The 25,356-nt window shown below is 44.8% G+C and overlaps 1 protein-coding gene across 4 annotated transcripts in view; it reads left to right on the top strand.

Moving 5' to 3' along the window:
* smtnb (smoothelin b) overlaps positions 1-25,356 on the top strand; it is a 144,477-nt gene that overhangs the window by 108,059 nt on the left and 11,062 nt on the right. For all 4 annotated transcript variants that reach the window (XM_051921134.1, XM_028825392.2, XM_051921135.1 and 1 more), the window contains 8 exons: positions 8,857-9,027; positions 9,861-9,936; positions 10,138-10,308; positions 14,545-14,607; positions 14,797-14,863; positions 14,984-15,154; positions 17,352-17,478; positions 17,937-18,088. In XM_051921134.1, coding sequence (XP_051777094.1) covers positions 8,857-9,027; positions 9,861-9,936; positions 10,138-10,308; positions 14,545-14,607; positions 14,797-14,863; positions 14,984-15,154; positions 17,352-17,478; positions 17,937-18,088 — 998 coding nt within the window. The remainder of the gene's footprint in view (positions 1-8,856; positions 9,028-9,860; positions 9,937-10,137; positions 10,309-14,544; positions 14,608-14,796; positions 14,864-14,983; positions 15,155-17,351; positions 17,479-17,936; positions 18,089-25,356) is intronic.

Here is a 25,356-nt window from a genome sequence, read left to right on the forward strand (position 1 = left end):
GGTGACAGGTTTTCTTCAAGGACCACTCTGTATTTGACTGCATTTGTCCCCCCCCCCCCCTCAATTCTGACCAGTCTCCTTGTACCTGCACTACCATAGTGTCATGCTGCCACCACCATGACTTGTCCCCAAGCCACCCCAGCACTGCTTTGGGTCACTGAATTGTCACCCAACTCTAAGATCACAGGTTTTCTTCGAGGGCCTCTCTGCATTTGCTTGCATTCTTGCTCCCCTCAATTCTGGCCAGTTTCCCAGTCCCCTATAATGTGATGCTGCCACCACCATGACTTGTCCCCAAGCCACCCCAGTGGTCTTCTTCAGGTCACTGAACCATCACCATGATGACTCTTCGGGTCATTGAACCAGCCAGTCCATGTATGTGTAGCAGTGACCCACACCAGACACATGGAGTGGCCTGTACACTTTGAGACCAATGTATGGCCAATTCGGTGGTCCCAAATAGAGCCGTAGGTCAGCACCCTCCAAGACGTAAATTGCACTTAAGGGACCGTGTACAGTGTGTGTCATGTCGTAGTTGTTACTGATGTGCAGCCTGGGCCGCTTTAGCCCAACTTGCTTAGCTTTTCAGATATGTCTCCCAGCTTTATTTTGGGTTCCGTGCCACCTAATCAACTGAGCCCACCAAAACAAAACACTTCCAGACACGATTGTTGCTTTTTTTTTTTTTTTTTTTGCTCTGCGTGATTTCTTTCATTATCTGACAGAATCAAGCGTCCTTTACCTCGACGGATGCCCTCCCATCCCCGTCTTTGCTTTCGAGCAAGTGTGTGTTCTTCTCCCAGTCCTCGGCTGCTTTTGTTGTTCTGGCGTGAGGAACGTTGAGCTAAACTTAGAAAGACCATCAGGGGGCTGAGGATTAGAAGAGATCTGCAGGCCCGTCTCTTTGTAAATGTAACAATGCAGATGTCTGAGATGCAAGAGGAAATCTGACCTGCCTGTTGAGCCGCTACCTCCACTTGAACTTCTTTGTGATAGGTCAGGTCAATAATGGGGTGGGCGGTCAGATTATAAGGACAAAAGATGATGTGGATGGCAATGAATGTCGGGTGAGGTCCCTTCCTAGTGACATTCAGGACGACCGCCGAGTAAGCCGCCGAGACCTTGTTCACTGGGCTGGTTTAAATTCTTTGGAGTTCGCCTTGTCGGGCTTTAGCACACTACCTGGAGGGTCCCGTCTGATCCGAGATGCCAGGTGTGAATTTGGACAATCTCTCTGTGTGCTCCCAGAGCCATAACGGATCTGAGTTTCCGGAAAATGAGCATGGATTTGAGGAAGCGGGCTGTGAGCAGATGCTGCGCAAGGCCATTGGTGAGATCCACACTGATCTACAGGCTTTCAGCAAAAGAGTGGACATAAAGCTGGAGGAGGTGGCCGGGCAAGTGCGCCCGCTTAGTGCCGCCGTGAACGACTTGCGCGAGGAGAACCTGCAGCTGCGTGCTCAGCAAGAGAGGCTCGCTCGTCAGGTGGAAGCCCTGGCTCAGCTCATGGGACTCCCTGCTCCAGTGCCACACCCTCCTGCCTTTGCCGTCACACACCGTCGCTCATCTTGGGGTGGTGCATTTTCTCGCAGCAACAGCTGGGTGAGTCAGTGGGCCACAAAAAAAAAAAATTGTCCTGGGGTACCAGTTGGGTTTTTTATCTAAGAGCATCAGGAAGGTGAGGTTTTATACTTTAAGAGAGGAACCTGCCAGAGGCTTTTTACTTTCTCGTATATGAAGTACTGTATAGGGAAAGTATCGTAATCATCCAAAAATTCCACTTTGACATTTTGATGAATCTCAATGTTTTAGACCTCCTGGCATCCAATTCACTTTCTTGTAGGGAATATATTGGAATCGTCCAAAAATTCAACGTTTTGGACCTCCCTGAGTCGAAGATGCCATTTTTGGAAATATGTCTGTGTGTGTGTAAACACGATAAGGTTTTTTACTTTCTCGTTTACGAAGTACTGCATAGGGAAATAAATGGAATCGTCCAAAAAATTCAACTTCGAGTTTTTTATGAATCTCAACATTTTAGACCTCCTGAGTCCGAAAATACAATTTTTGGAATTATGTATGTCTGTCTATCATATATGTGTGTGTGTGTAAACACAATTAGGTTTTTTACTTTCTCGTTTACGAAGTACTGCATAGGGAAATAAATGGAATCGTCCAAAAATTCGACTTCGAGATTTTGATGAATCTCAACATTTTAGACCTCACTGAGTCGGATTTACTTTCTCGTAGGGAATATATTGGAATTGTCCAAAAAATTTGACGTGAATCACGACGTTTTGGACCTCCCTGAGTCGAAAATGCCATTTTTGGAAATACGTCTGTGTTTGTGTGTGTGTAAACACGATAAGGTACTGCATAAATGGAATCGTCCAAAAAATTCGACTTCGAGTTTTTGATGAATCTCGACATTTTAGACCTCCCTGAGTCCGAAAATACAATTTTTGGAATTATGTATGTCTGTCTATCATATATATGTGTGTGTGTGTGTGTGTGTGTGTATAAACACAATTAGGTTTTTTACTTTCTCGTTTACGAAGTACTGCATAGGGAAATAAATGGAATCGTCCAAAAATTCGACTTCGAGATTTTGATGAATCTCAACATTTTAGACCTCACTGAGTCGGATTTACTTTCTCGTAGGGAATATATTGGAATTGTCCAAAAAATTTGACGTGAATCTCGACGTTTTGGACCTCCCTGAGTCGAAAATGCCATTTTTGGAAATACGTCTGTGTGTCTGCCGTGTCTGTGTGTGTGTTTAACACGATAAGGATTTTTACTTTGTCGTTTACGAAGTACTGTATAGGGAAAGTATTGGAATCGTCCAAAAATTTGATTGAGATTTTGATGAATCTCAACGTTTTAGACCTCCCCGACTCCAAAAATACCATTTTTGGAATTATGTCTGTCTATCGTATATGTGTGTAAACACAGCGATGTTTTTTACTTTCTCTTTTACGAAGTACTGCATATGAATGAATGGAATCCTCCAAAAATTCCACCTCGAGATTTTGATGAATCTCGACGTTTTAGGCCTCCCCGAGTTCGAAAATACCATTTTTGGAATGATGTGTGTGTCTGTCTGTCGCTGTGTGTGTGTGTGTGTGTGTGTGTAAACACAATAAAGTTTTTTACTTTCTCGTTTATGAAGTACTGCATAGGGAAATAAATGGAATCGTCCAAAAATTCGACTTCGAGATTTTGATGAATCTCCACATTTTAGACCTCTCCGAGTCGGATTTACTTTCTCGTAGAGAATATATTGTAATCGTCCAAAAATTTGATGTGAATCTCGTTTAGACCTCCGTGAGTGTGAAAATACCATTTTTGAAAGTTATGTCTCTGTCGTGTCTGTGTGTGTGTAATCATGATAACGTTGTTTACTTTCTCGTTTACGAAGTACTGTATAGGGAAATTATTGGAATCGTCCAACAATTCGATCTCGAGGTTTTGATGAATGTCAACATTTCAGACATCACTGAGTCCGATTTACTTTCTCGTAGGGAAAATATTGGAATCGTCCAAAAATTTGACATGAATCTCGACATTTTAGACCTCCACGAGTCTGAAAATACCATTTTTGGAAATATGTGTGTGTAAACACGATAACTTACAAATTTTGCATACAGGTATCGGGTACAAAGTATAGATTTCTGTCAACTTTTTGGCTATTTCCACTAACCAGAAATGGTACTTTACCTTTTATTCCTGCAGCAGCAGAGTCTGATTTATTCAACTTTACTTTTATTATTGATTTGATTTGTTGTTGATGGTTCTTTAATGTCCATAATATAAAAATATAATCCTTGTCTTTCGGTTTACTCCTCAAATATCCATCCCCATATCTGAGAGCACTCCCGATTTTTACTTCTCAGGATCAGCTGATTTAATTTCTGAGCCTTATAGGTCTACATGAGGGTCAGCACCTCCATGTTTCCGGGAGAGAGTAGAGCCTCTCTTCTCCTGGTCGGGCATGAGGAGTTACCTCACACGGAGGAGGTGAAGCATCTCAGGAGGGGTCTCATTCACGAGTAAGAGAGCCGGTGGATCACAGCAGACAGTCGTGATGAAGAGAGAGCACCAAGTCGAAAGGCAAAGTTCTCGATCTGCCGGTCTACTGATGTCCCAGCCCTCACGTAGGGGTCCGGAGCTTTGGGTAGTGGCTGAAAGAAGGAGAGCGCCGATACGTGCGGCAGAAACAAGCTCAGCCTTAGAAATGGGCGGAGGGGCACCGACATTGGGGAGGGGATCAGAGTAGCGCCGCAGCTCCTCCACTTCCAAAGTTGAGGTGGTTTGAGGATAAGATGTCTTCTGAATGCCTTTCTGATGAGAAGGGTCTAACTGCAGCCTGCAATACCAATGACATAGTTCAGGTAAGGCCCACACCGTCAGTCACGAAACACCCTTTGAACCAGATAACAGGGCCCTAATGTTAATCATAGTCTAATGAGATGGGTGTTCCGTGACTGACGTTGAAGGTGTTTCGTGACGTTGGGGCGTATCATGACTGACCTCATAGGTACTGCGGTGTGCGATTACACTCTGTTGATCCTGACAGAAGTTGTGGTCAACAGGGGGCGCCACAGAGCCCCAAACACGGATGCACAGGCAGGTCCCGGGTTCAAAACAAAGGCGTTTACTTTAAACACGTGCCTCCACTCAGCTATTCTCCACGGTGCTTATTCCACTTCTCTCCACTGCTGCTTCTCCTCTCCTGGACACGGCAGGGCGTTTTCTTTAACTGTAGGCCCGTGAGTGTTTATGCTGCCATTGAAAGTACTTCTGGGCCATGTTGACGTCCCAAATGGTAGGGAGTGCAAACTCCTTTTGATTTAGTCTCTCTGGTGCTGACCTTTGCACTCGCTCACTTTTGACTCCTCGGGCCCCCAATTGCACGTGAAGAAATTCCTTTTATTGATTTTCTTGCACCATTCGGTGAAGTGTGGTTGTCCACTTTGAACTGTAAGTACTGTACATAATTAGATTTCTTCAGGCGACGGCAGAATGTTGCAGTGGTTAGCACCTCTTCTTCATCGCTCCTGGCCAGCTGGCACCTCGTGGCCCCAAAGCCCTCGTTTTTTCCCTTCTACTTCCAGATGTGTTTGGTTGTTTGGTGTCCTGCTGAGGGTGGTGGGTCAGGGTCCACTACATGCAGCATTTTTAGTAGTAGGCGTAAGACCCATCTCCATGTCAAATTCAGAGACTGGGTCAACTTAGACTTAGACATGTGTCCCATTGGGCGGCAAGCTTTCACTAAGCGGTGGAGACGATTGCAGCTTCATCCCGATGGATGTCAAAGGCCATGAGTTCGCTCTTCGTGCCTCCTCTTTCCAGCTTTGGGTTTTGGGGGATCTAATGGTCATGTAGTTTGAGCACGTGCCCCTCCAAACCCCGTGAAGTGGGCAGGGAGCTTGTGGAACGTGACTGGAGAGCTCATACGCTTTGTCGTCCTCCATGATGCCGTTTGTGATAAGAATTCCTTTGTCTCGTCACATGACCTTTTCGGGGGTCAGCCTTTGCTGCTGTTTAAGTTGCCCTTTGCCCTGTGCGATCGATTGATGCCATCAACCGTATTTGATCGCCAGTCTGTCGGCAGCCATCTTCATGTGCTTGTTTGTATAGAAGAAAAAGTTCCAATAAATTCTGAAGTTATATGTGCATATGCAGTAAAAATTAAATGATCTGATCTTCAAAGGACAAGTTATTGTTGAGGGGATGCCAGCTTGTTTCCTCCTCTGTTGTTATAGATCTGGACCCACTTGAGACCTGCCTACACAGTTGATTAATTTGACACAAACACAACCTTCTTCTGAATTAGAAACTGTTGAAGTGTCGGGGGGCGCTGACAGACTGCTTGAAGTGCCTGTCTGCAGTCCCCAGGCTGCCCTCCAAGCGGCCTTTGTACTGAAAAAGCATACCAGCTGCTGCCTCCGCTGTCCCCCCAGAAACACTACAACCCGCGCCTGCCATTGGTTGAATCCTCGCCAAGGCTTTTCCAATGGAAACAGCTATGCTTCAGTCATGCCACGGTAAAGGTCGTGTCGAGATTGTATTCCTGACATAAACCCAGGTGGTCTTTTCTGTTTGCTGTTTATTTGTTTTTCCTCCCTGCCCACCTGTTCAACACTCGACACCCCTGCCTTGTATGGTGAGGGCTGAGATAAATGGAGCTTGAGGAATTCTGTCTGATCCTCTATTTGCGATTCTACCAACAGTGAACTGAGATGCACTTTGTCTTCATCAGATGTACGACAATAATGCGATTCAAGATGAACACCCATGAAAGTCCCTCCTTAAATCAATTAGCTGCTTTTGTGAATCGGGCGACAGACTGCAGACACGCACTATTTTAGGTGATGACTGGCCCCGGGCGACACTGCCATATCCATAACCTGGTATAATTAAAAACAATTCTGCTGGCTGTGTTACACACACGAGTATGTTCGTTTTGCTGGGGCTCCTGAAACTCCGAAAACCGACTTGACTTTATAAAGGCGATCAGATGGAATCTGGAAACAAGAAACCAGCCTGGGCCCAAACTCAAGGAGCAGGCTTTAAGGCCTGGATTGACCACAATGGGCCAAAACAGTATATCTGGCTGTCTGTCTCTGTCTTTCTATCTATCTATTATATAGTGCCTTTCACATCTATCTATCTATCATATAGTGCCTTTCACATTATCTATCGATCTATTGATCGATCGATCGCATGACAACAGGAGGAGGGGGATCTGTAAAATCCCTGGCCCACAGAACAGAGTTTCTTTAATATATGTAGCCCCTGAAAGATGAGTCAAGAGCATTCAATTGTTTCTTTTCAACAAGAGTGTGTAACAGACGCGTGTCCATACCAAAATTGCAGTGCCAATGGGACCAAAATAATAAAATTGTACAGTAGCCTCCTCCTGATCTGGCATGTGCTTCAATCCCACGGCGTCCCCGAAGTGTATGTCTGTTGGACGCGGCTCCTCTACCACGTCTCCACCAGACTCCCGGGCCCCTTGCCAATCCAAGTCTTCCAGTTCAAATACCAGTTCAAATACTTAGGGCCCCTCGTCTGTGCCGAGGGCGAGACACTGCCTGTCTCCAGTGCTCGTATCGGTGCCATCTGGCTGAAGTGGGGACGGGTCACTGGAGTCCTCTGTGAATGCAAGATACCTGTCCACCTGAAGGCCAAGGTCTACAAGAGCGTCATACACCCAGTCACCCACTATGGATCCGAATGCTGGCCGGCCACCACCAAGCACAAGCAAGCCTTGTAAATCATGGAGCTGTGCACGCTCTGGTGGGCACTTGACCACATCACGATTGAAGATGTGAGAAGAATAACGGGTGTGGTGCCAATACCGGAGAAAATGCTGGCCACGTCATGCGCAGCAGCAAGCAGTCGGTGGCCAATGTGGCCCACTGCCTCAGCCCAGATTGACGCCAGTCCCATCGACGACCCAGAAAATGGTGGCTTGATCAACATACGACTCGCCAACGATGCCCTCAGTCGAAACAAGTGGAGATTTCACGTGCAGAAAAACACCCTGCGCCAACGCGGGATAAACGCTAAGAAAGAAGAAGGGGTCGCCTCCTTAGTGTTCTGCTTACCTCTAGAAAAACGAGACAAACGTAGAATTTTTTTTCAACAAGATAAACTGTTCTTACGTGCAACAGAAACCTCTCCATGCCAAAACTGCATTGTCCGTGTGACCAAAAATAATATAAATCCTACAGCAGCCTCCTTATGTTCAGTTTACCCCCAGAAAAAACACAACAGAATTGTTGAATTTTCCCCCTAAAACAAACAGGACAAAATGTTATGCGTAACGGAAACGTGCGACTACCAAAACCCACCCGGAGACGTCCTGTTTGGTGTCCACAGCTGGACTGATGCAGACTTGGTACCCGTCCTTCGTGTGATACGTTTTGAGACGGCCGCCGACGTGCAGCCGGTGTCACAATCAGGACAGCTGACGCGCGTTTCTTGATTCTGCACGAGAAAATTGAATCCCGCACGATTGGCGTGCCCCTCATGTTATTAGTAGTCTACCACAGTGTAATGCGTCATGACATCCTAATTTCGCTGTATTATGAGCAGTACTATTGGGGGGCTAACATCTTTCTGCTTGATCGCTTGACATGCAGTGGTGTATCGTGCATCAGCTTCGTCATCCATGTCAACGTCTGACCACCAACTCACTTGGCCGTCACCGCCTGCTCGATTCCAACATTGGTTCCATTTTAATTTTGACTTCATGGCTTTTGGTTTGAAGGCTCCGCCCTGCTCATGTATATTGATGAGCTACCATAAAATGGCAGAGTGCACAAGTGAGGAACATTCTGGACTTCCCCTGGCATGTCATTCTACTCGGGCCTCTCCATTGCTTTTTTGGGAGATTCTGGCAGGTCTTCAGGTCTTCTGCTTTTTGATGTTTCTTTAATTTTGGATTTCAAGGAGCCCCTGACTCGATTAACAGAATTTTATTTTGAGCATACAACTGTCTGCTTACCAATCCTGTTAGCATCAGGGGTCCTTTAATGTCCGCCCGCCGTGATCCCCGCTGCTTTTCCTGTGACGTTATTCACTTTCATTTCTTTCACTTGTTATTTTTTATTTCCTGCCTCGTTGATTGTGTTTTGTCTCGGCTTTGTGAGGAGTTTCAAATGCATCGGATTTCCTGCCAGGGCTGCCCACCTCATTTTAGCCCTCTCGACATGAGGTGTGAGGTCTTCGGTCACTCCATTAGCATTGCAAGCCGAGGACGTGGATTCACGTGTTCAGTTTTATAAATTAGGAAGCAGAGATACGACAAATGAAGGTTGATTCCTTTATTTATTATCTATTTAGATGGAGGCCGAGTCACTTGTACCTGTTGATTCTACGGAGGTGGCAGCCACTGAGGCGCCCATCATCTCCAATGGCACAGCGGAGCCCGCCGGGAAAGGGAAGCCGCAAAGAAAGAAAATAACGGCGGAGGAGCTGGACTGTATCGAAGATGAGGAAGTCCTGGATAAGATGGTAAGATGACGACAAAGGGGTTCTAAGGTGGCAAAGAGTGGCGGGGGTACACTTGGTGCTAATTTGATGATACAAATCAAAAAAAGAAACGTGTGCCCAGTATTCCATACCTTATTTATAAAGTGCTAGTAGCCACTCTACCGGTTGAGGACATGCACTAGAATAATATAAAACTGGCCCTTGCTCTGTCCTGGGTATGACGTTGACCTGCAGGCAGTCCTGGGGGTTGGTGGCGGGATTGTCACTCCAGCCACTGTACAGATACCTCCCACGGTTCCAGTGTGGTGCTGAGGTGTCACCCACTGCACTCTGGTCCCAATCCAGGTGGTTTGGCGTTTGGTGGATCCACCAATCAGTGCATGCTCTCTCACTCTATTTGCTACCTCATGTGTACCTTCAGCGCCTCTCCTCTGTATCCACGTGCGTCCCCCATAAAGTCGTCCTCCCCGACCCCGAGGTGGTGTCCTCGCCTCCTTGTTGTCCGCTTTTGTTCTTGCTGTCTTTTGAAGACCTCTCTCCGCTTGCCTACCATGCCGTTTCTCCTCGTTGGTCTCACACTCACACTCCCTCTTTTGTCAAACTGACCAATCACAGCGAAGCCAAACTGACCAATCAGATTACTTGGAGGGATTGGACACCCAGATTTTGGTGTTTTGTTATACGGTAGGTTCTTACTGCTTGTGGAAAGCCATGAAAAGTGATGTGTGTTCTAAGGAAACGGCGTTTGTCTACAGGGATGTCCAGTGTACCGTGAAGGTTTTTGTTTTATGGGAGCCTGCTGCTCACACAAATAATCCTATTTTGACTCTTGTGTCACCATTTGCTCCTTTCAGCTCGATGAAACGTCGGACTACGAAGAGAGGAAGCTCATCCGAGCTGCCATGAGAGAACTGAGGAAGAAGAAGAGAGGTGCGTTGGTAGGACAGGCCCCCCCCCCCCCCAAATTACTTTGTACCATCAGTTACAGAAAGCAATCCTAGTTTGCTTGGTCAGCAGATAAATTTAAAACAAAAATAATAATTTGACACAATGTGCTGGCACCTAATTTTTTTGGACTCCTCTTTCCTTAAGCTGAAACCTTATTTGTCTTTGGTGTTTACTTCAACGCAGATCAGCGAGAGAAAGAGCGAGAGACTCGTCTGCAGGATTTGAAACAAAAGCAGGATGACAAGAAGAATCAACCGAAAAGCACGGCGGAAATGGTGGTCAGTAAAACGGAGAAATCCTCCGATGGATCGACGGTCAGTTCGGTTACCAAAACGGAGAGGTTCACTCACTCAGGTAAGCCTGTCTGGACGCTCTTGGAGGTTCTTCTACGGGTTGGTCCTCAGCCTGGAAGATGTCCTCGGCTTAATATGCCACTGGCACCCCGGTACAGAGATACAGAAATTCATTTTAATCGATGACAGTTGGTGTCTGTCCTTCTGAGGACTCATCCCGTCATGTGAAAAAGTACGTACACCCCATGAAATGTGGTCCTGAGAAGATTTGATCTTCATTTAAACAGGTGAAGGGGATTTTTAAAAAAAAAAAAAAAAACTTTTTTGTGAAGACCTCACAGACCTCTGCTATGGTGGTATCACATTGTGGTGGTGTGATGTTTTCCTCTACTTATCCTTTACCAAGGGGTAGGTGTACTTGTCAGGTTTGTTACGAGTTGGTCTACTGTCACACCTTCAGATTAACACACGCATACGTAGATATACACACACACACACACTCACACACACAGACCCTCAACAGTGTCCTGTGAGTAACACACACAGCTGGTTCATCTCTAGCACTTTAAACCACACAAGTGCCTTAGGAATAACACAGACTGTCACTCTCTCAGCACTTCGAGATTTACTTTATTGTTGACACAAACAACATACAATGTTTAAAATATATCTCAGATGTGAATATTACTTTCCGTCTCTAGAAGTACATTTAAACATAGAAAGGCTCAACTTCCTTGTCTGTCAACCATTTATGAATCCAGAATGCCTTACTTGACGTCTTGTTCCCTTTTATTGGGTGGAGCTCTCACCCTCGGCCTTAATAAACCTCACTGCACAGAGCGTATGGCAAACCTCTGGCTGCACCAGGTGCTCAAAGAAATCTACCTTATTACTTCAATCACTCTAGACATGAAGACAAAGCATAGAAAGTTAAAAGCAGCATGGTATTTATTACATGAATAATAATACAAGGAATAATAGAAAATAGGATTGATGGTAAAGTCTGGATATATATAGTCTTTAGAAAAAGTTTACGAAAAAATCAAGATGACAAGGATGAATGTTGCAGGTGGCATTGATCTCGTTTGTGAGATGCTTTTGCCGATGATCAGATGGAAATGGCCGCACGTTGCTGGCGCCCTCTTCTGACATCGTTCTGTTCTCTTCTTCTTCTTCTTCTTCTTCTGATGTTGCTCTTCAGACGAGGCATATCTCTCTATTATAAAAGAAAATCTTGAGACAAGACTATTGCCAAGAGATTTTTTTTCAAGTCCTGCCCTCCTCTCAACCATTTCCAGTTCACGGTCCTCTCACCTCTCATTGATGTGAATGCTTTTCTCAGACACGCATATAAATTTTTACGTTTTCTTCACTTTAAGTTCCCAATAAAAGATGACTTATGTCCAAACCTTACTGAAGAATTTCAGCCCGGAGGGTTATCAACAGAAGAAATGAGTACACGGCCAATCCTAGCACCGAGAAACGATGAAGTCAAACAAATTAATGGCAAAAATGTTGATTGGTTACACGGCAAATTGGTTAAATGCGTATCAATAGACTCTGCTGAAACAGTTGGTGGTGATGGTGTGGAAGATGAAAACATCAACTTACAATATCACAAAGAATATCTACAACCGTTACCACCGTCTGGTCTTACACCGCACGAATTACTGTTAAAAGAAGGGTGTATCGTAATGTAATTGCGTAATTTATGTCTGAGTAATGGGCTATGCAGTAGGACAAGATTGTATTCAAAATTGGTCAAACATTTCTGACATGTAAAATTTTAACAGGTGACAAGAAAGGTAATGTTGTAGTACATCTTCAGGGGATAACATTAGACACCAAAGGAGATCTTGATATGCCATTCGTATTAAAACGTTGACAGTTTCCCCTTAGAATAGCTTTTACTATGACAATTAACAAATCACAGGGACGAACATTCGAAAAAGTCGGTTTATTTATTAAAGAGAAAGAAACGATATTCACTCACGGGCAGTAATATTTTGCGTTGTCACAATGTAAGTCCAAACACGGAATCAAAATTCAATATGATATTGACGAAAAGTTAATTCCAAATATTGTTTTACAGTAAAAGTGTAAAAAGTTTTAAAAGTATTTGCGTGTTAATTTCTAAGCCAAACAGAACGAAAATGTATAACGCAACAAATAAATCTAACGCAACATGAAACATAATTTTCTTTCAATTTATTACGTTTTACTATTTTTTACTATGGTTAATTACTCGCTGTAATGTAAAATAGTTCTTTCTATTATGCATATGTAACAATTGCCATGATGATAATAATCTGTTTAAATTGTACTTCCACTTCCCCATACGCAAGCAGCAGATCCACAAAGTGGCTAGCGCGTAGCTCCTGCCCTGAGGTTGGCAACCAAAGCGAGCAGGGTGCAGAGACCCATAGTTTATTATAAAATTCTACCTGGGGGGGTTTTGCCAACACGTGATTGTTAGATATTCCAATTGGCTGATTGTCAATATGATGAATGAATTTGCTCAAACTCTTTCATCAGTTTGAGAACGTCTGTTGTCCCAAGCAACATTTACGTCTTAACAATCCCCCGTCTCAACCTGTAAACCAATGTAGTCCTGGTGCCCTTCCTATCACAGGTGATAAAATCATCGATACAGCTTGAGGCCTCTCCAGAATTTCTGCTCAGCTCAAACAGATGGTACTGATATTGGTACAATTTAGGAAAACCAATTGCCTTTGATGTTAACTGTCCATGCTAGTGTCCTGTATTTAAGGTCATCTGTTGTTTTGTCTTGAACAAAATTTAATGAAAATATAGACCAGAATTTACAGATTTTGTACCCCACAACACACATACTTCAACAACAAGGAGTGAACCAAACTGGTTTAAGTAAGCCAGTTTCCTCCGAGATCCTCTTTAATGACGTTCTAATCGTTTTGTACCTGATTCTAAATCTGAGGTTGTCACGGCCAGGAGGACTCAAGGAGCCCACGGTAAACGTTGGGTAACCACCGGGGCAACCCCCATTTAAAGTCCAAAGCACTCAAGTATGGTTTGCAAGCAAAAGAAAAGTTGGCCAATCTGGCCTTCCAAAAAAATAAAAAAGGGAATTTAGACAAATAAGACACGCCCCCCCTCTTTTATTTGATCCCAGCCGGAAGGGGCGGGGCCTTCTCCCAGCCACACAGGTGGCATCTGTTGAGTCCGCACTAGTGATGGGAAGTTCGGATCATTTTACCGACTCGGACCTTTGAGTCTCGTTCAGCAAAATGAACGAATCTTTTTTCGAGTCATTTCGTTCATTTTGTTCATTTTAGCAAAATATAATTAAAATGTTACCTGTTACCTCCCTAACACATCTACTGCTTACACAAATGTTGATCACACTACAAACAAGACAAAACTATAATGCTATAAGAAACAGAAAATATTAATTCATTGTTTACCTGGGTCTTTAGTCTATGATTCGCTACTACTGAGCCGGTAAGTGGTCACGTGACAAAAGAACGAACGACTCGAAAGACTCGAGGAATGAACTAATCAATTCTCTTTCCGGCTCAGACTGCATAGGTTAAGCTTATGGGGCTGTCACGTGATGAACGAACGACTCAAACCCGAAGACTCGAAAGATGAACTAATCGATTCTCTTTCCGGCTCAGACTGAGTTGGTTAAACTTATGGGGCTGTCACGTGACGAACGAACGACTCGAAAAAACTATAGAAAGTTGCACAAATGCGCATGCGCGACTGAACGAATCACTCCCACGAGACGACTCGTTCTTCCCGAGTCACATTAAAGATTCGTTCAAAATGAACGAATCGTTCAAGAACGACCCATCACTAGTCCGCACTGCCATATCAGAAGGGAGAGGACAGTCAGCAGTCCGGGGTGGAATCGCTTTACTTGCTTAAGTCCTGAGAGTGTTCTCTGCCTGCGGGACGACATGTTTAAATAGAAGCTTACTTTTTCCATATGCAAAATTTGCCTTTATCTTATATTTCAATTATACAATGGGTTACAGAATGTAAATCTGTCATGACGTTTGTTATATTCCATCTCATTTGTCTATAGAGGGTGTTTAACTGAAGATCAAACCTTGACATGTCCCCCGTATGTTGAAAAAAAAACGGAACTCCCATGGGGTGTACTTAACTTTTACACATGACTGTTACTTAATGGAAGGTAGAAATGGTGATTAATTTTTAAGGATTCACAGACGGAGAAGGCGGTCGTGAGACGTCTACGGGTTTTTTTTACGTGTGGATGTGTCAAGTAACTTCGTCATCGAATTTTCTTTAGGCGATGGCACACGAGCATCACGAAGCACCACGATGGAAGCAAGCTACTTAACGAAATCTGAAAGTAAGTACAAGAGCCTTTTGGATGGTTTGAATTGAACTTGTGTGATGGCTTCGCTTCAAGCCAAGATGGGCTACAACTCCAGAATACTTAACTTAGAAAATGGCATTCCACATAGCGGGTCATTTGAACTGTTCACTGCGCCAGACTGGCGCCTTGTGTTAAGCTTTCTTTCTTGGCTTGTCATCACAGAAGGAACTACAGTCATGCAGACCTTCAGCTCGTCCACCTCCTCCACTTCATCCAAGAAGGTCGGCAGGTAAGTAAACTTCACTTGCCACGTTGAAATATTTTCTTCGGTGGCATGAAGTGTCACGTTTTGTTCCTTTTGAATCGTTGGAGTGGTTTGTTATATTTCCATAACCGTGTTGCTTTTCAGCATTTTTGACCGTGAAGATGACTCTTCCTCTCGGTCCGGCAGTCTTGCCGCACTGGAGCGCAGGCAGGCTGAGAGGCGGAAGGAGGTGATGAGATCCCAGACCCTACCCAAGACTTCCGCTACCCAGGCCAGGAAAGCCATGATTGAAAAGTTAGAAAAAGAGAGTGGCGGGTGAGGACATTTTTCATGATGTTATTTTGTCAATGTTTATTGATTCTACTTTTTTGGCTTTTTCTTCGAAAAGTTAAGTTTCTACAGATTAATTTGTGGATGGACACTTGGGAGAGTACTAGCCATGGTACCTGTTGAAGGCGGGGTAGTAGAATAATTTAGAAATATTTGACATCTGTTACTCTACGTGTTCTTGCAACACATTTCCTCGGTATTTGCATGTGTCTGAACATCTCTTCACCGTTTCTCGAATGCGTTCCCGTAAAGCCTGCTTCTCACTCTGCAGACTCCTATTATTTTCAAGGCGCCTTTCTCACCACCCGTCCAGTTGAAGGCGCCTTTCTTAGCAGGCATATTGACTAAAGTCTCTTCATCGGGGTTGCGTTTCTCAAAAGCGTTCCCATGAAGCCTGCTCCCGAGACTCTGTCGTTATTTTTGAGATGCCTTTCTCGAGTCCCATCTGGTTTTATACTTTACGACTTTGAAGGCAACTTTCTCTGCGAGCATCTTACACCTTTATTAACGACTCATCACCTGCACTACTTTTCTGAAACGCGCTCTGTTGTTACTGTCATGGCGCCTTTCTCCCCTTTTGTCTGGTTTTCTACTTTCCATCCCTTGAAGGCGACTCTCGGCGTGCGTCTTGCGCTTTCACTAAGGTCTCTTCACCGGTGCTAATCTCTTGCCCTACGTGCACCTACAGCGTCTTTCCTCTATATTTGTGTGTGTGTGTGAAGTCTCTTCACTGTCTTTTGAGAGCACTTCTGTAAAGCTTGCTTCTCGGACCCAGTTGTTATTTTCGAGACCCCCTTTTCTAACCTCCTGTCTGGTTTTATATTTGCCGTCTTTGTTGGAGAGTCTCTCGGCATGTGCCTTTACTCCTCATCATGCATCCCACACTCACAGTTCCTCTTGTCATTTCTCTAAATCAGACCAAATCGGCTTAAAAGCCGCCAGCTGACCAATCGGAAAACTGGCCGATCGGCTCAGAGCCAAGCTGGCCGATCGGCTCAGAGCCAAGCTGGCCAATCGGCTCAGAGCCAAGCTGGCCAATCGGCTCAGAGCCAAGCTGGCCAATCAGAAAACTGAGTAACCACACCCAAACTGGCCAATCGCACCACACCCAAACTGGCCAATCGCACCACACCCAAACTGGCCAATTGCACCACACCCAAACTGGCCAATCAGATTGCTCTGAGGTTCTGGACACGCTTTATTATCTAGTAGGTGTTTTATACCAGGCAGACCCTGAAAAAGTCCACTGGTTGCTGGGGCAGTGACACGGCATAGATAAGCAAGTTCTTACTTAAATGTCCGGTTACATCCCTCACACAAAGGCACAAACTGGCAGCCAGTAAATCTGTAATCGATGTCACTAATGTATCTGCTGGTTCCGGAGATCCGTCCCGCTCTTAGCCTGCTTTACACACAGAGAACAGCATTGGTGAATTGGAAAACACACGACGACGGGTGGTTTTGCGTGGACTGACGCTGAGGTGGAACGGCCATCGAGAGTGATACACAAGATGAGCAGGATCCAATCACGTAATACGTGTGAAACAATCGGAGCGCGACTAGAGTCTGCGTTTTCAAAACTTGTTTGTGTTCACCCATCCACACTGCAACACTGTGCTGGATTTTATCAGAAATATACGGCTGTGGGAGAGCATTTTTAAAAAGTCTCCGTTTTCGAGGGTCCAAAAGGTGATGACGGAGACTAATGTCTGGATTATTAAATGAAAACACAGGGTGTGGACGTGGACTCGGTCTGACTGACACCTAGAGCTCCTCTGAACTCCCCGGGATGGGTGGTTCTTATTAAATGTCCTCCTGCCACTCCGCTACTCCCTTTGTCTGTGGCAACTTTTTTCGGGCATGAAAAGACGATGTTTGAACTGAATCTAAATTTAATTCAATGTTTTGTCCTCTTAAGCCCCTGAAGTCTAACAGCTGTTATAAAGTCCTTGACAAGAAAATGATTTTGCTACAGGCGTCCATTGCATGTGTCTGTGGGTGAAGGACATTTATAGGAAGCTGGCCACACTTCTGTTGTTGTTGTTGCTTCTTCTCTGCTTGTTATTCCGATCTCCAAATAAAAAGTCTTAAACTTGAACAGAATGATGCTCTCCGACTGCTGGCCGTTTGTAAGTGTGGACGACACTCCGGTTTCTATTGAGCGGTTTTCTGTTCCCTTTAGGCCCGCGAATCCTGCCATTTCCCGAGTCGTGAAGGTTCAGCGGTCATCCAGCTTTGGTGTACCAAACGCCAACTCCATCAAGCAGATGTTGCTCGACTGGTGTCGGGCCAAGACTCGGGGGTACCAGGTAAGATCGCCAGTTTTTTTTTTTTTTTTTTTTTTAACAAACCTCTTGAGTGTATTTTTCTTGTGGCCTCGTATTCTTAATTCCTGATCGATGAGTGCTTCTGGAAACTGCTTGACGCTTGTCAGTGCAGAGTGTAAAGGTTTCCATTAGGGGGCGTTATAAGATGTGCAATGTAGTGGGAATGCCGGCAGGGCCTCCTAGTGGTTAAATAATTTCAGTTTGTAGGAAATGGATGGAATGCTTATCCCGTTTACTGAATCATGGCGAAATTTAAAATTATACATGACGGGACGAAAAAAATAATTTATTGGTGTAGCAACAGTGCAGTGCAAACCTTAGAAAAATCAAAGCAGGACATTCAGGAAGGGGAAAAGTTTTAATGTGGGAATACTACAGGAATCTGTGTTATTTGCTAAAGACCCCAAACTCTTAACTTCTTTCGTTTGGTTTCTCCCTAGCATGTGGACATCCAGAACTTCTCTTCCAGCTGGAGTGACGGCATGGCGTTTTGCGCTCTGGTGCACAATTTCTTCCCCGATGCGTTTGACTACATGGAGCTGAGCCCACAAAACAGAAGGCACAACTTTGAGGTGGCCTTCAGCTCTGCAGAGTGAGTATTGGAGGGTCTTCCCCTGTTGTTCTGCGTGACGTGCTGTTGATCACACATGAGACATGTGAACATCTTCATACTACTCCAGCCAATCGGGAGCTCTTGACCTAAAATACAAACGAGTGACGTCTCCGGGCTTCTACGTCCACCATTGTCTTCTCTCCACACTCTGGTAGTTTGTGAATTCTGATGGCATTTTTGGTTCCCCAGGTCAAGAGAAGCACAAGTGTTCACCCGGTGCTTTGGCGTGATTGTGGCATTCTAAAAGCGTTGATCAGCGCCATGTGGATTGGGGTGGTCATGTCAGTTCAGTCAATGCCAAGACACGTTCGTTGTTCGATTTGATTTGGTTTTTAGAAAGTTAGAATGTTAGTGGTGCATTGTGAGCCACGAGTCCCCCCCCCGTCTCCCCCCTCCAGCGTTCAAGGCAGACATGAGTGCGTAAAGAATAAATCTAAACTGAAAATGCCAAGGACTACATAGGTACAATTTCCTGAATGCTTGAACGGAGGATTGTTGAAACTTGAACCCTTAGCTTCTTGGCCTTGGCCAGGCCTTCAATATTAAGGAGCGTTCTGAGGTCAAAACCCGTCACGGTAACCGCTGATTGACTAAACTCAAAGAAACGCAGAGCAGCATCTATGCCTCGCTGGACCAGAATGTCAATTTGAAGCCCCTTCTCAAGAAAATTTACGATCCCACTTTCAGTGTGTTGAACCCACTTCAGTGATCTGAGAAGTTGGGCGCAGAAATGTCAAGTCAGACTAAAGAAATGGTGTTAAGATATAAATGATTTGATTCGATCCTCCTATAGTGTGACAGCTTCATAACTGAAAGTGTCCGTTGTCCTTTATTGAATTTAATTGAGCCCTTATAAACTACAGATAACGTGAGGCTGAGCATGAACTCCAACACATGGTGCCTATGAAGAGTTTCACCACAAAACGCTGCATATCCATTTTTTATTTATAAGCGCGGACAATTAAGAAATTTAACGTTTATTGAATCTGTTGTGCCTCAACGACAGACGACTTGCTCAATATCTGGGGCGCCAACCAGGTCATCCGGTTTAATATATAGAGAAAAATAAATAAGTTGTGCCCATATGGGTGTCGTTGCCCAGGCTTGTGAGCCAAAAGAAAAGAAGAAATTCAGTCTGTGCATTCAGGAGCTCCGGGGTCCTTATAGTCGGCGAGCCGGAAGGGGCGGAGTTAGGCGCCATCACTGGGCGGTCTCTGACTGCTGCTGGGAGTGAAGACAGTTAGCCTTGGCACCACCTCTCGTCCCGGCGGGTCATCGCATATCTCGACAGAACCCCGGAGAAGGTCCTCAGACGCACATCCGTGACACTGTATTGAAATGATTTATTTCTCAGAAATCGGTTAAGTTGTTAAGCAAAATTTAGCGTATCCACTACTTTTTTTTCCCAGCAAATCACTAAATATCTGCATTAGCAATTAACACAGATAAGAAATATGTACTGTAAATTGATCAAAAGAAATGAATAAAATTATTAAAAAGAACAGGGTATTAAACAAAACATGGGAGCAGAAAAGACAAAGAGCAGTTAACAAGTGTGACCACTAGGGGGCGTTGCAGCACCCCCACCCCTCTCGCCACAAATCCCCATCCAACAAAAAGTTTTATTTTTACAGATACCTTACCAAAAAAAGGCTTCTTTAATAAACACAAACTCAGTCTTTGCCTGTCTCCCTCCACTCCTCCAGACGGGCTTTGTCCTCCTTTCTCCCGACTCCAACTCGCCAGGCTGAGGTCAAGTAGCTTCTGTTGTGTACGTCATGGCCCCAGTGGAATTACTCCCAGGTCAAACCTAAGTGCCATAAAGTAGGGATTATGGAGCCCTGCGGCACCCACACAACCCAACAAGGCTGCCCTATGGGACTACAATACCCAGTGTGCCTTGCAGGTGTCCACACAGGTAGTGTCCCCCTAGAGAGGCTGCCTCCTAGTGTTCCTGGGGAGCATGTAATCCCTGCCAGCTTGTCTCCCCGTGACTTTCCATTACATTGGCCTCCCTGCTGGGTAAGGATTCTTGTGCCAAGCCTATCCCTTCTGTTTTCTTTTCCCATGGCATCCCACCCAAGCAAGGAATCTCCTCTGGGGTGTCTGTCACACACAACACTTAATTTCAAAGTCAAATGTCAGTGTAGTCTCAGGTTGAAAAGCCAGGAGAGCCGTTCTGAAACAAACGTGTATATCCTAACGTACTGGATGGTGTGCTGAAATGTGAATCCCGTATAGCATGGCACTCGAGAGCAACAATCGATCTACGCCAGTGCTTTTACAACAATGATGGGGTCTTGTGATGAAACTCTTCATCTTTTTATTCAGCAGGGTGAGGGCACCAGAGTGTGTGTACAATTCTATAATTTAACTGAGGCTTTGGGTTTAGTAGAGAGGTAAATGGTGGCATCAGCTCAGTAACTGGCACATCTTCCCTCTCGTTATTTCTCCTCTGTGATTTTTTAAGACGGTCTTCTGCTGCTCTCATTTGACTTCCATTTCAAACCCAAATGATGATCAGAGCTCCCGTCCACCTGCTGCTACTTGTGACCGTCATGTCGGCCAGTCAAGTGGCAGCAGTGCAAGGCCACAAATCCTGCAGGTGCTTCAGTTAATGTTCACGCCAAGCACCAAACTGTCCCGGTTAGTTTAGTTCGGTCCAGTGCAGTCCATAATTGTGTCGTCCATTCTTCTTTTTCTCTCCTACATTGAGTGTGGAGTTGTTCACAGAAGGTGAAAATCCTAAACCTGTTTAATCTTCATACCCGAGTCGCGTTCTGCTGTGTCTTCAAATTCAGCTCTCAAGTTAAAAGTGGAGCTTCTTACTCCCGGACTTCAGTTTCCTACTTCTGTTTTGACCATCTCCTGCTAGGTGTTCTCTTGCCAGTTCTCCTCCTTCCTGCCGTCTCAAAGCAGTTGTGACCCTTTAACTCATCGTGAACCCTTTTGTGGAGCGTCAGAAAAACCTGGACATTTCCATGGACTGCAATGTTTGTATCCACTCTCGATTTACACACTCATTCTGTTAAGCGGAGGCCACCACTGCCCCCTCTTCAAGCAGCGGTAATTGTTAACAACTGTCACCAAATTTGGGCAGGTTTTCAGAACACCCTCGCAATTAAAAGGTGCTTCAGAGCAATGCCTTTGAGGAACCGTTTTTAGACCCCCCTCCACAGGAAGGTTCCAGAAAGAGCGTTCATGTAGTGAGATCTGTGATCAGGACTGGATTGTAACTGATCTGTGAAATTCCAGCAGGTCGTGATTTTTAAAAAGACACTCACTGCCTACAAGACCGCCGGCTAAGTCTAGGTTTTCTAAATCCTGCTAGGTAAGCCCACCATACATTAAAGACTTCAGTCCCCCACACCCCCCATACAAATTAAGACGTTGTTCAAAGTACAAACGTCATGTACAAAGAACCCGTCAAGCAGAGAAACCACACAACCCAGTGAAGAACCATAAAGTGTCGTTAAAGGAGGCCTGCTCAGGGGGTCCGCATGGCGCCTCTTAGGCAGTGGTAGGTGGATGCGTCCCCATTCATACAGTATACATGTATGACTTGGATAAGATTGGGCTTTGGATTGGAGCGCATTCACATCTGTCGGTTACATGTTTTGCAGACCACCGATAGAAAAGTGTGGGCGGGGGTCCCCCCTTGGAGATCGGGCTCCTTCATAAAATCTAAACAGTGGATGGGTGCGTCCACTTGAAGATTTAATAAGCCTGTGCTTTATGTGTGATACGCTGTACTGACAACTGATAGAAAAATTTTTTGGTGTCCCCCTCAGAAATGGGGACCCCCCCCCCAATAAGATCTGCTTTGCAGTAAGGAGATTGTGGGTTTGCTTCACGGGTCCTCCCTGTGTGGAGAGCGCTTTGAGTAGTGAGAAAAGCGATATATAAATGTAAAGAATTATTATTATTAAGATTACAAAGAACACTTTGTTCACCCGACACATTATACTGATTGTCATAATACATAAAAGTGTGAGTGGGGTCCCCTTTGGATAACAGCATGTTTATAAATGTGATACTGACAACCGATGGAGAAGTGTGGGGGTCCCCCTTGGAGATCAGAGCACATATTTAACATGCAACACCCTACCGTGACAGTCAATAGAAGAGCGGAGTGTGTCCAGGGGGATGTCTTGGGACCCCCCCCAAGTCATGGCACACTTCGCCTAGAGCCAGCCCGCTTTAAACAGATGCCCTCCTCTTTCAGAATGCGTGAATCTGCGTTGGCACCTTCATGTTTTGACGTCTCCCCGGGTGACGCTGAGTGTTGTTTTACAGAACGGTCCCCTGCTTTCACTTTTCATGACTCGCCCGGTGGCTTGGATGTCAAAACAGAAGCCTCTGCAGCCTCATTCCAAAGTGTGAAATTTATTTTGAGCTAATCCTTTTGCTGAGGTCCATGCTGGGTTCACTGTTGCGAGGTTAAAGTAAGGGCAGTGGTCTACGTTGTGTTCAGAGATCTCCCCAGCTGACTTGACAGCTAAGCGGAGCACGCTGTTATGAAGTTGTGTCACCACGTTGTCACCGTCACCTTCATGCACAAAGTCCCACCTCAGGCCTGTTGGTATTCAGGTTACAACATTGCAGGACCTCGTCCATCAAATTCTGACGGGTTTCATGTGTTAAAGGGTCCGGTGCTCAACCTCTTCAACCTTCTTATATATATATTTTTATTTCTGTCATTTTTACTATGGCTTGGCACAGCTGTACAGTAACTTCTGGTGCTTTTTGTGAGAATGTGACCACTAAGTGTAGACAATGGACTGCATGGCTTGTTTGTTTTTTTTTGCCTCTTTCAGTTTTGTGTCCAGCAATTAAGCTTCTTGGACTTTTATTTTCCAACGCTGCGTCTTCGAGACCCTGAATCGCCGCCAACAGTCGTCTCCATCACTCTCGGGGTGTTGTGTAGTGATAATGCTTTATAATGCTGCGTTCAACTAAAACTCAGAATTTCCGGACCTCCACCTTGGAAAATGGGAAGAAGACGCACCCTGAAATCAGAATTCCTACTCGCAATCTTGAGGCTGGTGTGTCAAGTCCGAGTCTGTTCAATTTCAGATTATGACGTCGATCCAAAATGGCGACGTGAACCGCAAACACTTCAGTCCGGTGACGCTTTATAGGTTTGATTTGTTTATTAGAAGAATTTGCTTTAAATGAATCATCTCAATCCAAAATATGGAATATTGAGAAGATAAACGTTAATATTATCAGAACAAACAGGAGCGGCCTGACTGATGTGCGCTCAGTACGCACTACCATTCATGCATTCTGGCCGAGAGCATAAAAATCATTTTTAGATTTGATAACAATACTTTTTGTTCTTGCATTGCTCCTCAGTTTCTTCGATTTTAAATTATATAAATATTAGGTAGCGTTTATTGCTGAAACACCGGCATCCATGGTTACTGTTCCTCATAGGGTAGCACAAACACGCGGAGCTTGCAAATTTACGTCCTGTCGACTTCTGACTTTCCAGCTCCACTGTATGAAGTAGAACTCCGAAGAACTCTCAGGACAGTATTCTGCTGCCATCAAGTGGATGAAATAACATATTCTGAAAAACATTTCTATGCCTTCTACCACTGTATATAGTAATGCTTCGGTAACTCATTAATATTCATGAGTGGGGCGGAGCATTCCATGAAAATCCATAAAGGCAGTTGTAGAACAAACTGAAACTGAACCATTGCTCGAAACATGAGATTGTGATAATGACTCTGAGGAAACCTATTAATATTCATGAGTGGGGCGGAGCATTCAATGAAAAAGCTATAAAGGCAGTTGAAAAATGAACTGAAACAGGACCATTGCTAGAATCATGAGATTGTGATGGTGACTCTAAGGAAACTCAATATTCATGCGTGGGGCAGAGCATTCCATGAAAATGCGTAAAGGCAGTTGTAGAATGAACTGAAACTGAACCATTGCTGGAATTGTGCAATTGTGATGATGATGTGAATTGATCTTCAGACATAGAAAGTGAAACTGAAATGCAGCAGCACTGCTAATCGTTTCATCACCGTGTGCCTGCCATATCATTTCGGGAGTTCTCAAGGTGAACAAATTCAGTTGTACTCTCACAGGAACGTGACGACAAGTGGGCTCGGGAACCAACTGCCAAAATGTGGTGTGGACGCAGAAATCTCAACAACCTTGAAGAAGAATCTGGACAAGATGTGGGGACAGCCTAGCTGTTAGCTAAACAAATGGGCGACAAATATACTGAGTGGTCGCCTCTCGTTTGTCAGATTTCTCCTGTTACGCACATGGTGCTTCCCCTTGCTGTGACAGAACACTGAAGAATGCGCCGGTCCCACTGCAGGGTCACAAACGCCTGCACAGCTTTGCCATGTCTGTCTCCACGTAAGAGAGACCTCTGGTGACAGTTTCGTCACTTTTCACCCCACCCTCGTGCATCATTATCCCAATTCTTAATGTTTAGCCAACAGCCCGTAAAATGTGTTCTCTTTTAACCAGCAAGTGGTCCGTCTAGCCAATGTACCTTTTATATACGGTCAACCCCTTCACAGAGTTGATTTCTCCATTTGCATGTGTGAAAAGTTTTAATATCCGCCAATTTCAGGGGTCTACACTCAGGTATTTACGTTGTTGATCCAATCGTATTAAGTAATTCGGCCAAACACTCCTGCAAGAGGCAAAAAGTTTCACTTCATTTCTCTTCTTGCTTTGGCCCACCCGCCTGTCTGCCCAGATTCCCTCTCTTCCTCCTCCTTTGTTCTCATACAACAAGCACAGGTTCTTTCGTTCTTGTTTGTTTTGAGAGTCTGTGTGTTCGTCCGTCCGTCCGTCCATCTGCACCTTTCTTGTTTTATACATAAAACAAAGCAGGTGTCCCGTCTGTTGAAAGTCGGGGGTTTGTTTCCCTGATTCTAGTCATCCTCCTTTTTTTTTCTGGTTTGTCTTGTAAGCACGTAATGGAAAAGGCAACGTTTCCATTGGATTTGTTATCATGAAGCATGTTTTGTCATGATCATGTCACTAGAAGTATGTAATGTCTTATTTTATGTCTTGCTCTCCCCCCTTTTTTTTGTTTTTTTTCTCTCACCATCTTTCTTTGGCTGTTCACTGCCATCTTGCTGGTTTTGGTTCTCACCTCCTCATCTTTATATGAACTCCTTTCTCTCTCTTTTTTTATTCTATTTCCTTTGAACCTGTCACTCCTTTTCCCCACTTTTGTTTCTACCCTTTTCCCATCTTTGTTCCTT

This window comes from Erpetoichthys calabaricus, chromosome 18, assembly GCF_900747795.2.
Source record: "Erpetoichthys calabaricus chromosome 18, fErpCal1.3, whole genome shotgun sequence".
NCBI classification, from domain to species: domain Eukaryota; kingdom Metazoa; phylum Chordata; class Cladistia; order Polypteriformes; family Polypteridae; genus Erpetoichthys; species Erpetoichthys calabaricus.